The sequence below is a fragment of the Xiphias gladius genome, chromosome 22 (assembly GCF_016859285.1).
Source record: "Xiphias gladius isolate SHS-SW01 ecotype Sanya breed wild chromosome 22, ASM1685928v1, whole genome shotgun sequence".
NCBI classification, from domain to species: Eukaryota; Metazoa; Chordata; class Actinopteri; order Istiophoriformes; family Xiphiidae; genus Xiphias; species Xiphias gladius.
The window spans coordinates 5,643,861-5,659,920 of record NC_053421.1 but is presented as its reverse complement, the minus strand read 5'-3'; the positions used below and the strand labels follow the sequence as shown (position 1 = coordinate 5,659,920).

Genomic DNA, 16,060 nt, shown 5'->3' with positions numbered 1-16,060 from the left:
TCTATTTTTAGAGTGGTTCTAATATGTTTGGGTTCTTTTCTATTTCCCTTTTATGGTAAACTTTATCTGTGCATTATCTTCTTTTTTTTTTAAATTTCCTCCTACCATTCTGTGTTGCAAGCTTATGTCTACTGTGAATATGAATATGTGGTATTTGTTCTGTTATACATAGTAGATGTAGAAGAGTAGAACTTAAGCTATAGTAGCCATAGTATTTTGATGTGCTTTGATTTTGATGTAAAAGGCTGTTCTCCCCTTTTCTCCGAACTGATAATTTATGGTTAAAGAGGTTTTTTCAGTAGTTCTGATTGTATTCCAAATTAGACAGATATTTGTCCTCTGCATGCAAAAACAGATTTGACAAATTATTAGTCCCATAACCTCTGATTATGAACTGTTGAATCAAAAGTTGTGAACATGCAAGTTCTTCCTAAACCTTGAAAACAAAATAACAAGCCTCTAATCTAACTTGGAAACACGATGACCAAGACCCTCTGGGGAAAATGACAATCTGCTTGTAGAAATTTTACATGTCCACAAAGTCAGTTGCTTTGTTGTTAATGGAGCTTCTCCAATGTTTGTCACATGATTACATCAGATATGAGAGCCTTGGTTTATTATGCTTTAAGCTCCAGGAGAGTGTTAAAACATTGCTAAAAATATTGAAATATTATAAACACGAACAACATGGGAACTCTTTTTTGTGTATTTGTGTATTTGTTAAGCTTAATTTAAAATTGTAGTTACCCCAGCAGTAGAACTAGTAAAAGTACTTGGCAGTCAGTCCTTTAACCACAATCTCATGACCCCTCCACTGTTTCTCCCCATGTCCCAATTGTTTTAATTGCACCTCATGTCACAGAGCACCCACTAGACTGAGGCACTCTACAAGCTGAACCAATAAATATCCTCCTCATCCAGAGCCTTGGCTCATTTTGTTTATCTTCAGGCTCATCTCTGGAGGGGAAGTCCATTTAATCGTCATTCCTACACACACAGATCTTGTACTTGCATTCCTGGGCTTAACAGGCTGCTGGTCTCTGAGTGCAGGTGACATTTGCTGTTGTGGAGGAGAGTCTTTCACCCTTCTCATCCAAGGACCAGAGTTTATTTGTAGAGCACATGGAGATGGTTGTTGAATGGAGATGGGAGCACGGTTAGTGGGAAGGTTTGTTGTGAAGGGGGGCTCAAAAACAGTGGTATATGGTAGATGCTCCTCCAATCATTCCTCTGCACATTGCACGTACAGCAGTGTAGGCCAACAGATTCTCAGATTGCATGCCTCCAATAATTTGATTAGCCTCAGTAACCAGATAATGGTTAATGTTACATTAGACTAGTTATGTTGTTCCCCATAACTAGAACATACATGACTTGTTTGATAATCAATATTGCTCATGTGTGGTAAGATGTGTGTGAAAATTATTAATTCAATTGTTTTTTTTTTTAGCAGTGATGAAGTGAAAGGAAATAGCACCTGGACACAAAAAGAGCTTTTTGTAGTTTTAGTTTGACCATAAAAATTGCAACCTGATTAACACAAGCAAGATAACCTGGTGGAGACGTGGAAATTGCAACTAACAAAGCATTATATAGATAAATGGATTAGCTTGTGGACACTAGAACCTTCACACTCCATTTTATTACTATACTACTACTGTGAACTAAAAAACGAAGTGTTACTTTAATCTGGTTATAACTGAATAATTGTCGGAGCAAATTGAAGTGCACCAGTTCTGTAGAGATCTGTTTAGAACTTCACTAACTATCCTCACGGGTGTTTTTGTTTGTTTTTTGATCAGGATGACCATGAGAGCGGCTCTAGTTCCAACAGTCGCAGTGTCTCAGACAGCTCCAAGGCTGTGGCTAAGCCCCGCCGCCTCCAGCAGGCTGCCCCCAGCGACCCAGACCTGCCCCCAGGTAAATGATGGCCCTTGGGCCGCTGAGGCTATTCTACCTCCCTGCTCAGAGAATGACCACCTGGGCAGGGTCGGCCTTGGTGGGGGAGGACAGGGCAATGGAGTGAGACTGAGATTAGGACCTATTTACACCACTGAGAAATCTTGGTTTTGTCTTCTAGCCTCTAAGAATGTGTAAGGGACAAAATAATTGGATTTAAATCAACTGGATTGTTAGTAGCCCAATGCCTGCATGGGTCAGTGTCAGTGACCTGTTTACACTGTGAGATATATTCTTTTTGAGATGAACTGTGTAGCACTGCATTTTTCACTAGTGTAAATCAGCCAGAGAGAGAGAGCACGGGGGATGTGTCTCTGATAAATCACATAGTGATAGCTCTTATCAACAAGGCCACTTGACCACATGCCTCCTACAGGGCCATGGATTCCATGCCTGCCTTACTCCAGCACTTTACAGCACCTCACAAAGCAGGGCCTTATTTGATTGGGGCTGGATTATGGCCTTTTAAAAATCTTTATGACCTCTTTTTTTTCTTTAAAAAAAAAATCAATTTCTAACTGTCTTGTAGAAATAAACAAACTTACACTGACCCCTTATTAGCCAGTAAATATTTTTCTTTATGGTTATGCTTACACAGAAAATTATAATGTTATTTAGTTGTATGTTGAAGTGTAAAAGGATGACCTACTTAAGTAATCTTACTGAAATGCTCAACAAACACTTCATAAAAGGTAAGTAGCAACCTCTCAGACACAACATTTTAGCAAAAAATAAATAATGAAAACTTCTAGCGGCATGGAAAAACTTGCAGAGAAAACAGCAAAGGTGAGAAAGAAGGTAGAAAGAGGAGACTAAAATATAAAGAAAATATATGGCTTTTAGAGAGAAAAAAAAGAAAGGAGATAGGTGGGGGTCTTGAGCTTTAAGATCCAGGTCACAGGCATCCAACCAAAAGACTCACTCCCAGAGTACTAGTATGCATGATTGTACGAACCTACCCTCCTATCTTGTTGTATCTGGGGAGGATCAATTTCCAGGCCTGACATGAGATAATATCTCTCCCCAGCTGTTAAAGCAGGGTGCCTCACACCCCAGCATCTCCCTTTGGACCTGCCTCCAGCAGACTTCCAAAGTGTGTGTGTGTGTGTGTGTGTGTGATTGTGTGTGTGTGATTGTGTGTGTGTGTGTGTGATTGTGTGTGTGTGTGTGTGTGTGTGTGTGTGTGTGTGTGCTGTGTGTACCTTTGTGTGGGTATTTTTTAGTGTATCTGTGTTAATTTGTGTGCACACCTCACACTGTTCCAGCAGTGGACCTTGTTTCAACCCATTATAGGCTGTAAAGACAACTCTGGGGTCAGAGGTTACGGCACCTCAATAACAGTGAGGAAGCAGATGAATGCTGTAATCCCAGCCTTCCTAATTAAAAGGTAGAGGTTAAAAGGTAGATGAGGTAAAACTAACCTGCTATGACTCAGACAGAGGATATTTTCCTAAGAATAAGATACAAAACAAACCTGTCAGGAGTATTTAATGTAGTTAAGGATGTTTGTGAGGGCACAGCACAGCTGTGTAATTTTGTAGACATTCATTCATTAGTCTCATGAGTACCTCATTTTAGACTGTTATAGTCCACTGGTACGGATAAAGAAGTTGTCATCCTGTGATAACAACACTTGTACTATAGGACTGAATGTACTGAATGTACTTTTAGTTAATTGTTGAAAGGTATAAACTCAAAATTTTGGATGATATCAAGCTCTTGCTCCTATGTGGTTTGAATGCACTTATTGTAAATTGCTTTAGAGATATTCAAATCCTGGATTTGGACCTGGCATCAACTGTATAAAGCCCAAAAAAAAATCAATATTAGAAAACTCCACTTGGGATTGGAGGCAAAAACAGGTGATTGGGACAGTCTTTTTCTGGCCTCCATCCTTATTTCTTAAGGTCACATGCATACACCTCCAAATTTGAAGTTAGTTTCACTTCAATGCATCTGTCTCAGAAGACAGTGATCAACACAAGCAGATGTGTATGGTTGGGTGGTAGGAGAGTGGCAGTGTATATAGATGTGTACAGTATGTGTTAAGGAACACCTGTGTTAGCAGTGAGACCATCACAGGACAATGGGCAGACTTACTTCTTCGTCAGCATCTACGTCGCCAAACCACTGTTTTGCATCTGCTCCCCTCCCGTTCAAAACAACCAAATCAAAACACAGCCGACACTAAAAAGGAGGCCACCAGCAATTATCCAGTCATTTGGCCCTAAGCTCTCACATGCTGACTGAATTTATCCTCCCTGTTCTCCCTTTGGTGGAAAACAGAGATGTTAATTCATATGCCATTGGACTGGTAGCCACTCAAAGACCAAAAACCCAAGTGCTTCCACCCTGGGCGATTCTGTGAGTGGTTAAGTTTACTGCTGCTTTGTGGGGGTCCAGTTGCCACCGTTTCTGAGAACTTCATTTCTGCGTTTCAGGTGATTCCTGCTTTGGCCCTGTTCACACTGGTGAACCCATGCTTTGTTTTAAAGGAGTTCAAAGAGATTTAATAGTGGCAACTCTCGCTTTGAGTCTGGGTTTAGCCTGCTACCTGTGAGTTGGTTGGATCAAAGGTATACTCAAGAATTGCAGTTTCAAAGCTGAACTCTACTTAAAGAGCCACCACAATATTCAATATTGCAAGTGTATTAAGACATTTAGTATAAGGTGTCTTTAAAGTATGACAGTTTCCCAAAGTAAAGGAAGCTAGTAAGCAGCTATGATGGGAGAAGTAACCCATCTGTTAGAGGATCATTGTAAATTATTTCTTGTCACATGTGATAACTTGTTATTTTAGACATTTGTGGGAAAATTAATGGACACTGTATCTGCAAGGATCATATTAATTTGTTTAAGTTGTTCCATGTCTATATAATTTACTTATGTACAGTTATCCACCAGTTTTTTTATGTCAGCCTTTTCCGCTGGGAGTACTAGAGCATTTGGGGACCATTTCTGCTGTTTTTTCCATATTGAACTAATACACTGAGCATAAATGCACACATCTAAATTTATGTGTCCTTGTATCCAAGATTTGTGCATTCATGTATGGTTGTATAAGTATGTGTATGATTGGAGGAGATTATGATTTGCATGGACTGAAATGCAAACACACTCCTGAGATAAATCTATGGTCCAGTGCTACTGCTGTCCTGGTACTGGGGCCTTTGCTTAAAAACTAAATCTAGCAGCTGTTCTGGTATTACTGGAAAATGCTACTTATGGATAGAGAATATCCCACAGTGGTAAAGGCTGGAGCTTTCTCCATCTGGAGCTTTCCTCTGCTCTGGAAACCTGTTGTACCATGCATGGTTGAGTTCTGTGAATCTACCATTTTATTATAAGAGGTCATAGAACTAATAGAATGGCTAATATTATTATATTATATATTATATTAATATGGCTAATATAATTAAATGTAAGTATTACTGGCGATAGTGACCTTGTAATAATATAGGCTTCACATTTACTGTCTGATGGACTTGTCAGGACTTTTCTTCATGTCTAATAACTGGCAAGGCTAATACATGCTAATACTTTCCATATACATGAAAAATGGTGAGCATGGACACTATACTGTTTCTTTCCTGTATTGCACAAAAGAGAGTACTTGGGCTGTTCTGCGATCACATAAAGGAGCTGGTTTTTCCAGTCATTTTATGGTTGAGCAGTTTTAAATGGGCTCCTTCCCTGTGGGCCGCAGCACAGGTGCTGGCTGTGTCAATTGTTTACAGAAGTTCAGAGCAGTACGATGACTCGCAGAGAGACAGATTGGGGCCCTGGATTTGGTGTGAGGCAAAAATAGGTATAACAAGTGTAAGAGAGTGCAAGAGAGAAAGAAAGACAACCTGACACTGGCAAATTAGATCCAGAGAGGAAAATAGCAGGGGGTAAAGTGTTGGTTTTACAGCCCAGGCTGCAGGTGCGACAGCAACTTTCTTACTGACCCCAGATCTACACAGACACACAGACACACAGACACACACACACACACACACACACACACACACACACACACACACACACACACACACACAAGCATTCATGCATGCAAAAAAGCAGCCAGGCACCCACTCAAACTTAGACAAACACAAGCACAAGCACAAGTCCTCAGACAAATGACACGAACATGCATTGCGTTTATGAGTTGAGTTTATATTATGTCATCCTTTCTTACTGCCCATCTGTTTGGTCAGGCAGCAAATTCCTGAGAATTTTGTCAATTGGATTATGCTAATGCGTAGTTGGGCATGTGTACAAGAGGCCCAACAGTTAACCAATTCATATAAATATTTTCATCAACAGAACCATTTAGTTCTGCCTAATTATCAGTTCTGTTATGCCCTGGGCCAGGCATGTAGATACAGGAAGACAAACATTTGGTTTGGGAAATAAGGGAAAAGCTTTAAAGGTTTATATGTTTTAACTTGTAGTTACTGTGTTTAACAGTACATGGGAGGAATGAATAATGCCGTTGGTCCTGTGGTTAGGAGAATTTATTGCTGTATATTTTCATATTTTATGGTTGAAACTCCCCTGTCTGTAATATTTTAAGTTCTTTCTTACTTTGTTGAGTAATAACCTTACCATGTATGTTTTTCCTGTGAAGCTTCTGTTTCTGGGCGTCACAGTGGCCATTAGGAGGTACTGGTAACACTGCAGGATGGTTCCCCCAGCTCTGCTGAAACCCAATCTGTCGAACTGCTTTTTCTCTCTTTCTTTCCTGCTTGCTCTTGGTTACTACGTCCCCCTGCTTCTTTACCACAAAACCCACCGCCCCCGCACCTTTCACCCTCGCCATAAAATCTGTTTCTACATTCTATATTCTGTTTCCTTGTTCTCCATCACCACAAAATTCATATCATTATATCAATTCATTAATATTTTGAAAGTAATGAAATCCAATTGTATTCAGTAATTACACTCTAAAATGAATGTGCATTGAGTGTTTTTCACACAGGTCACCCATTTGTGTTGTTTTTCCTCTCATTACTGGCAGTGTGTGTCATTCATTTTGAATTTTGGCATTCCAAAGAATACACTGAACCTTGCGTATGTTTAAGTGAACACGCAAGCTCCTCAGTGGTTAAACAGGCTTGGGAGGAATATGTTTGAATCAGTATGTGCATAGTTTTGGGTTAAACAGGACTTTGCATCTGAGAGGATAGCCCTTCAGAGATTCATAAATTTACCCAGGATTTGTAGCACTGCTCAGGCAGGGTGAGGAGTAAAAATGTTTTCTTATGGCTATTTAGCTCCTTTAACTGTACATGTCCAAGGAATAGTCTGTGGCGAAAAATAACATGTCAGGACCTCCTCTTATTTACGAGCCCATGAGGATGGCAGGGCAGCCTAGACTTTCAGAGAATGCAGCTCTGGATTTTACTCTTTTACACTGTCTAAACACTAAGCTAATGTGTCCTGATACACTCAGTTGGCAGTTTATTAGGTACATCTAGAGGTGTTGATTCAACTTTATGGTCATTTTGGAGGCTGCAGTTTGTGGTGCTGTTGAATTGTATTGTGTTACATAGAAAGGTATTTCTATTATTTTGTCCACCCCGTGTAAAAAAACAACAGAAACACCTCTCTGTATAATGCAGTACAGTTCAATGGCACCACAAACCACAAGCACCACTACATCCTCCAAAATGATCATACATTTGAATCAGCACCTTCTCTAAAACAATTTCAATAAAAACTGAACATTATAACCTTCAAGATGATTTATTGCAGGAATGTTTTATCGGACTGCATTAATTTTAACCTGGTGTGCCTAATAAACTGCCAACTGAGAGTATATACTAGTGAATATATGCTAATGTAGCTGCTATCCCCTCCTGTGTACATGTATGTCTCTTTGAAATTACGTATGCTTTTTCTGTATCTTTTTTAAGTGGACTTATTGTGCAGTTTAACGTGTTTCTCATGTGTTTCCTCTTTTGTTTGAAGGTTACGTGCAGAGTCTGATCAGGCGTGTGGTGAACAATGTGAATATTGTGGTGAACAATCTGATCCTTAAGTATGTGGAAGATGACATCGTGCTGTCGGTCAACATTACTTCAGCAGAGTGCTACACTGTGGATGATATGTGGGAGAGGGCCTTCATGGACATCACTGGTGAGCAATTGGTGCTTACATTCCTTGGTAGTGGGATTAACTAGTAAATCCACTAAGACAAGAACCTATATACTACAGTAAGTGTTCAATTTTGTTAGTTCAAACTAAGGTCAAACAGACATCTCCAACACATTTAAACGTGGCTATTTGTTTAAATGCCCAATGCTAGCTGCCAGAGTCGTCTCATATTCAGACTCTTGATAAACTCCACAGTGTAATTGGAGCATGTGTAAATCCTGGGCGCAGTGGGCTTTAACACAGAAAAAAGTTCACATTTAAAATTACAAAAGACAGTTTATGCAGGGAATTTTAAACCTGAGAATGCCACTTGTAAACAGTAGGAAATGTAATCCTTGGGGGCCCTTGCATTTGATGGCTACCTGGCTCGTGATGTCTTTTTTGTTTTAATTCCTAAAGGTAGTGGAACTAATTACTTGGGTTCTTAAGCGCACAATATCAGCTAAATTGTAAACACATTTCCCTGTTATAAAACTGTGCACCAAGGAGTTATTTTCCTTGGCAAATGCAAACTGACTAAAACATGACACATCTATATTTTTTAGGCCTACATGTGCAAAACAGTTGAGCAAGAATAATGAAAAAAACCTGCACCACTTACAAGGGTATCATCATTATGCATATTTAAAAAAATAAATGCTATCCCATACAGCTAGGCATGGTATGTCAGTGGCAGATGCTTCACATAAGTACAGCACATCCACTTTAATGATCACTTCGAGCATAGACAGGGCAAAAAACTGAATGTCTACTCACTCATTCATCTGCACTCTTTGTGTTGACAAGACATCAGGCTGACAAGACATCAGACCTAGAATCCACACACTGTTCACACACAAAAATGGCGATTAAACAGAATATCGATTTTATTTTATTTATTTATGTATTTATCCAGCCCTACTATTTCCATTTCTATGACACTTTGAAAGCTTTCACTCAGTACAAACTCCTTTGTTTCTCAGGTTACTGCCATAGAATTACAGTTATTACATTATTCTTTATAGGCTCACACAAGCCTATATCAACAGAGAATGATGAAGTGGTCATTTTCAGTCATTGTTTTCACTGTAGAATTTCTAGTTAAGAGGTACCTATTCCATTATGAGAAGCGATGATTGGCTACAATAATAGTTACTGGCACTGTTTAGAGAATAAAACAATTCTGGGAATTATGAGTCCTGTTATCAGTCTGTCAGGGGTGAGTGACTCAGAGACATTGGAGAATCTGATGATGTGTGATTATCCAACACACACACAAACCACTTGGTTGTACCTCTTGTAAATGTCACATTACACAAGAGCTCTGTGATGTCTGCTGGGTGTCATCTCCTCTGACTTCCTAGATCACAGATAATGAGGATTTATTTGTCATCTTCAGTTTATTAATTGGTCAGGTGCTTGTAGTTTGTTGGTTTGTGCTTTTTCTTGTCTATGTTTTCCAGTTTTATACACACTCAATGTATTACTGATGTATTTTCTTCATTACACCTTATCTACAAATAGGAGAAATATGTAATTCACTCCCATGCACATGTAGTGTGTGTGTTCAGCTCAGCTGCCTTGTCTTTTTTTCATCGTCTGGGATGTGAAAACACCAGACTTCCACAAAGTCAGAGAAAGTAAAAGTTGGCATCTTGGTCCTACTCTTACTGCACAGTGGAGTCTCTCCTGCTGGCCTGCTGACAGCACTGTCAGCCGGACACTGGAGCTGAGAGTATTGAAGTGGCCAACAGAAATGAGTTTTGCAGCCCCAACTGTCAGGGCCTGCTCTTTGTTAGTGTGGATGATTGCGTTTGTGTTTAATGATACCACCCTGTATGTTGACATGTTCAATTAGTGTCAAGCACAATGGGTTACCTTTTTTGTGTTCAATGTGAAATGATCTGCATTAATTTTGTTTTCTTTTCTCTCTTTGCAGCTCCAGAGCTGGTCCTAAGGAAAGTGATCAACTTTGCAGACTGCACTGTGTGCCTGGACAAGCGGAATGCTAGTGGCAAGATCGAGTTTTACCAGGACCCACTGCTGTACAAATGCTCTTTTAGAACACGCCTTCATTTTACCTACGACAACATCAATTCAAAGATCCCATCTGTCATCAAAGTGAGCAGCTTCAAATTTTAGAAATAATTTGATAACTGCCCTTATCTACCCAAAGATCAACAAAAGTGTTTTATATGGGTTAATTTGATTTGAAAATCAGACAAATTTAAAAATTTGTAATAGCAGCTTACAGTTGTTAGAGGAACATGTGACTTGCTGTTGTTAAGTTAGATGTTCTCAAAACATTAGCAGGAAAATGTGTCAGTGACTTAAATTTCAGGCCATTGTCCACTGACATTCTGGATATGTATGGAAAACAGCTGTTTGTTCTGGCAAGATTTTACTTCTTTCACAAAACTACAAGATAATGCTACAAATAATAAATTTAGGTCTATAGTATTTGGCCTCCGTACACCACCACAGTGGATTTGAAACGAAGCCATCAAGATGTGATTGAAGTGTACACTTTCAGCTTTCATTCAGATAGGCTTAACAAAAATATTGCATTAACCATGTAGGAATTACAGCAATTTTTATGCATAGTCCCTCATTTTCAGAGGCTCAAAAGTAACTGGACAGTTGACTGACAATTGGACAGGTGTGGCCTTTTCCCTCATTATTTCATGACACATTAGGCAGATAAAAGGTCTGGAGTCGATTCCAAGTGTTGACTTTGTATTTGGTAATTGTTCATGGGAACTCTTAATCTGTGGCCCAGAGATGTCGATTCATTAGATGGAGGCCATCATTAAGATGAAAAAACAAAACAAACCTATCAGACGGATAGCAGAAACTTTAGGAGTGGCCAAATCAATAATCAAGTACATTCTTAAAACAGAAGAAATGCACTGGTGAGCTCAGCAACATCAAAAAGCCTGGAAGACCAAGGAAGACAACTAAAGTGGATGATCGCATCATTGACAAAGTCTACAATCGAGATACCTTCATGAATGTAAATACACAGGGTTTACCACAAGGTGCAAACCACTAGTAACACTCAAGAACAGAAAGGCCAGATTAGACTTTGCCAGAAAACATCTAAAAAAGCCTGCCCAGTTCTGGTACACGATTTCTTGGACAAATGAAACCAAGCTGAACTTGTAGCAGAATGATGGGAAGAGAAGAGAATGGAGAAGGAAAGGAACGGCTCATGATCCACAGCAAACCACATCACCTGTCAGACATGGTGGAGGCAGTCTTATGGCATGGGCATGTATGGATGCAAATGGAACTTGGTCACTGGTGTTTGTTGATGATGTGACTGCTGATAGAAGTAGCAGGATGAATTCTGAAGTGCATAAGACTATACTATCTGCTCAGATTCAGCCAAATGCTGCAAAACTGATAGGATGGTGCGCCACAGTACAGATGGATAATGACCCAAATGATACTATGAAAACAACCCAAGAGCTTCTCAAGGCAAAGAAATGGAATATACTTCAATTGACAAGTCAGTCACCTGACCTCACCTACCTGAGCATGCTTTTCACTAAGTGAAGACAAAACCGAGGGCAGAAAAACCCACAAACAAGCAGCAGACGGCTACAGTAAAGACCTGGCAAAGCATCTCAAGGGAGGAAACTCAGCATTTGGTGATGTCTTTTGTTTCCAGACTTCAGGCAGTCATTGACTGCAAAGAATTTTCATTCAATTATCCAAAAATAATCCTTATATTTATAATCATGTTGGTTTGTCCAACTACTTTTGAGCCTCTGAAAATGAAAGACTGTGTATAAAAATGGCTGCAATTCATAAATGGTTGATATGATATTTTTGTTAAAGCCCTTGAATTAAAGCTGAAAGTCTACACTTCAATCACACCTTGATGGCTTTGTATCAAATCCATTGTGGTGGTGCACAGAGGCAAAATTACAAAAATCGTGTCTCTGTCCAAATACTTTTGGACCTAACTGTATGTATCACTGTAGTACCAGTATTTGGTTTAGACTCAGTTGCTTTCTAAAGAGACTTGACTTTTATCAGGATCTAAGTTAATTTTGTACTGCCTATATGAAAAATGGCACTTTGTTTCATCGTTGTAGATTTGAAAACGCTACCCTAGGGAGGAATATACTCTTCCTATCTTGTGCAATTTTATCAGTGTTTGTTCAAAATCTAGTCAACCATGTTGATGTGGAACACCAAATCTAGACAGGTAGCTCATGTCATGAAACAACTGGTTTTGAACTACAGTACCGATGTTGAGAATCAATATCAAATTAGTTTAATTTCAAAATAATAGCAACAGTTATGTTTAGAAAAAAAGTGCTCTTCTGGCAAGTATCCTCATAGGCAGTCAGTCATTGTTCTGCTCATTGTCAGTGGAACAGAGGAAGATGTTTGTTGAAAATCACATATTAGAGTCTTGTTCCTTAATGGGTTAGAGCTTTGTTTATGTAGTCAAATCTAAACTATTTGCAAAGGAAAAAGCAAGATAATTCTTTTGCTGGTGATTTTTTTACTTCTAAATCCCTTGGTTAAAATAGTGAGTTTTGTAAACTTTCTTAGATTCTAGCCAGCAAATTTACTGTGGCTGTCTGTGGTTTCTGGTTCTGTGTATTGCATTTGTCATCTGTCCACCATAAAGTTACATCATGTTAAATTGAATTCAGTCCCATTTATCCGTTAAACTAATTTTCTCAACAGGCTGAATTAAAGTAGAACTGGCTCACTTCCATCTATATACAGTCGATAACGAACTTTGTGGTCTAGGGATCTTCAGTAAGGTTTTCACGGTGTCCCATCAACATAATAGCACATGAAAGATTTGCCACATTTAGAATAGTTGTATCTGTTACAACATTTTAAACAATAACATAGGTCAGTCCACTTTTGACTGTGAATCTTATGTTATTTATAATGCATAATACAAAATGTATAATACAAACCCATGTCTTCCACATGCAACAGTCAGCATCCAGGGGAATCCATACCATTTCTTATAGGTCCTTGGGCAGCTCTAATCTCTTTTGTTAAATATTCTGTGTTCACACTATGCATTAGCCCACCAGAAATGGTTGGGCCTGTAGCCCATTTCTAAACAGGTAATTTAACAAATCAAATTTCAAAATCTCTCTTATGGCTCCCTTCCCTATGTTTTCTCAGATCCAGACCATGGTGGAGAGCCTGAAGTTGTCCATTACTGATCAGCAGCTACCTATGTTTATCCGCATTTTACAGCTGATTATTGCCCTCTACTATGGGGAAATCGGAGGACACAAAGAGGGCGAGGGAGAAGAGGGCAGTGGTCATGTCAGGGAGGCTGGAGGAAGTTTATCTGGTGAGTGAGGTCTCTTAGGGAGGGTAGTTACAGTTCTGTCTCTAACCATTAGAGTCTTTTGTCTCTTTTTATTTTTAATTTATTCCTATCCAAAAAACTGGGTTGCTTTATTTTGAATGTTTTCAAAAGATCTTAGCTGAGTTTCTTTAAAGCTGCTCTCAGTTGTGCTTTGTGCTGAAACTCTTGTGCTGTAGCTGTACATGTCTTCCCATGTACCAAGGAAGGACATGGACTGCAAAATAAATGAAAATTTCACTGTGATAGTCTTAATATTTCTACAGCCATCATTCTGTTATTTCAAAATTAATTTAAAAGATATATATAGTTCTCAGAGTGAGTAGAGCATTTGTTGCCAGTATGGTTGATAAAGCTCTAAAGTCGTTATTGAGCCATCAGACCATGCACAAAGCTTTGACTTTTTCCTTAGACAGCTCCTGTTGCTCTGCATGTTACCTTGTTGTGTTCAGGGGCTATGTCAGCCCATATGCTGCTGTTCCTAAATGGGACATTTAAAATCACTTTGACCATGGTGTGCGCTCTTCCTGCTTTTTCCACAAACAAAAGCCAGAGCGTGTAACTCAACCCAGACCGTTGTCGTCAGGCCTGATAACCTCCATGTGGATAGAGGCAGGAGAGAGGCGGATGAAGGGAAGAAATAAGGATGAATCAAACACAGGCCCATCTGTCTTTCTGATTGGAGCACTATAGGAAATCACACTCCGCACGTCCAGGAGCTGAGCAAAATACACACATGCAGCTGGCTTCTCTCACAGGCATAACACATAGAGACATACACTCACTGCATACTATGCACAGCCACCTGGAGCATTTATACACAAGTAGGAGTTAAAGGCATACACACACACACACACACACACACACACACACACACACCGACACACCGACCATATACTTATAATACCTCCAGCCAACTTCTTTAAAAAAAACCCAATTATTCCTCATCTCATCCTTATCCCAACTGCTCATCCTTATCCCAGCCGAATAGAAGGGGCTGAAGTCCTGGGCTAATCAGTCTCCATAGCACCAGGAGCAAATTATGGTGGAGGAGAAGTGGTGGGCAGAGGGGAAGCAAGCAGCCCAACACAAAACAGGCCATTTTCTCACTCTCTCTAACTTGCTCCCTGTCTGTTGGCCTGGGACTCTTACTGCAAGTTGGCGCAGCTTTGAGTTCAATGTCCCATGCCAGATGTAAGAGTCAGTGTCATGCTACTGCTATGTGGAGCCTCTGAGAATGAATTAATATCCCATCACAAAAATATACAAGAGGGGACCAGCTCTTGGAACCTGAGCGCCCCCAGATCTTGTTATGCTGGAAGTAATCGACAGAGTGAAGAAGCTGAAGGGGGGGCAGGGGCTTGTGTGTGTGTGTGTGTGTGTGTGTGTGTGTGTGTGTGTGTGTGTGTGTGTGTGTGTGTGTGTGTGTGTGTGTGTGTGTGTGTGTGTGTGTGTGTGTGTTTGTTAGGGTGGGGGGTTGGGAGGGGTTTGGGCTTGTTCACGAACATATGGTTTTCAGTGTGTTCATTTCAGATTTGAGTAATGAAGCTGAATTCTTTGGATAATAGTAGCAGAGTACAGCTCAAATGATTTATTCATAATAAGAAAATATAATGTATCTTTCTTAACAAGTACAGACAGCTTTTACCATTGATAGGTTCTGTGCATTGCAGTATTCTTGTATGTTGACACTTATAGTGACTGACTTGGCTTACACGCACATTTATTTTTAGTCGTTTGTAGTTTGTAAGACGCAATCATTGTCACATGGTTGCTGGAATATGATCCCAGTATCATACCTAGTACTTCATCACATTCATTTAATTTCCCATAGGTTTCTTGTGGTGAGTCTCTGTTGTATATCCTGGCTCCATTGCCGTGTGTGTGTTTGTTTGTGTGTGTTTGTTTCTTTTTTTACTCTTGCTGTGACCTGGTTTTTGTAACTTCTGCTGTTGGACTGAATGAATACTCATATTTATGTGTTCGTCTTTACGAAAAAAATGTATGTGTATAAGCGTGCGTGCGTGCGTGCGTGCGTGCGTGCGTGCGTGCGTGCGTGCGTGTGTAGATATGTGGACAAAAGATTGAGGCAAGAGTAATGGATTCAGTCTGGATCCACTCCGTGCCATATTAATAAGCCGTGACTTTCAATTGAAAACGGTTCTTTCTAGAACATTTCAAAGGGAATATTGATTTTTCCCCCATGTGAATGTGTTTTTCTTTTTGCCAATTAACAAAGTGGAGAAAGCCTTGTAATGTGTTTATGCTCCCATGATTCACTGTGGATGGATGTTCTTGTTTGAATCTTTCTCTTTTAGGTAAGAGCCAATGTCTCATTAATGAAAAGCACTAATAGATGAATGGTGCGGGATACTTGTGTGTCACTAATCAAAGCAACATTTCAGTCAGGAATAGACAGCTAGTTTTCCTACTGTCTGATAGTCAATGAAGTCACTGAAATTTCAGCAGCTGGAAACATAGATGACTAACATTCTTGAGTAGACCAGCTGGTCACGGCAGCGAAAGCTGTATGGTTTCAACAAGTATGTGAAGAATTATGCACTGAGGACTGTGGCTGCTGAAGTGTGGCAGGGTGTGTGGATGTGTGTGCCTTGGTATAGCATA

At 39.7% G+C, this 16,060-nt stretch overlaps 1 protein-coding gene across 8 annotated transcripts in view; it reads left to right on the top strand.

Annotated features, from left to right (window-relative positions):
* LOC120784419 (vacuolar protein sorting-associated protein 13B-like) overlaps window positions 1-16,060 on the top strand; it is a 339,421-nt gene that overhangs the window by 19,588 nt on the left and 303,773 nt on the right. For all 8 annotated transcript variants that reach the window (XM_040118221.1, XM_040118219.1, XM_040118222.1 and 5 more), the window contains exons 4-7: window positions 1,803-1,920; window positions 7,915-8,082; window positions 10,019-10,200; window positions 13,246-13,420. In XM_040118221.1, coding sequence (XP_039974155.1) covers window positions 1,803-1,920; window positions 7,915-8,082; window positions 10,019-10,200; window positions 13,246-13,420 — 643 coding nt within the window. The remainder of the gene's footprint in view (window positions 1-1,802; window positions 1,921-7,914; window positions 8,083-10,018; window positions 10,201-13,245; window positions 13,421-16,060) is intronic.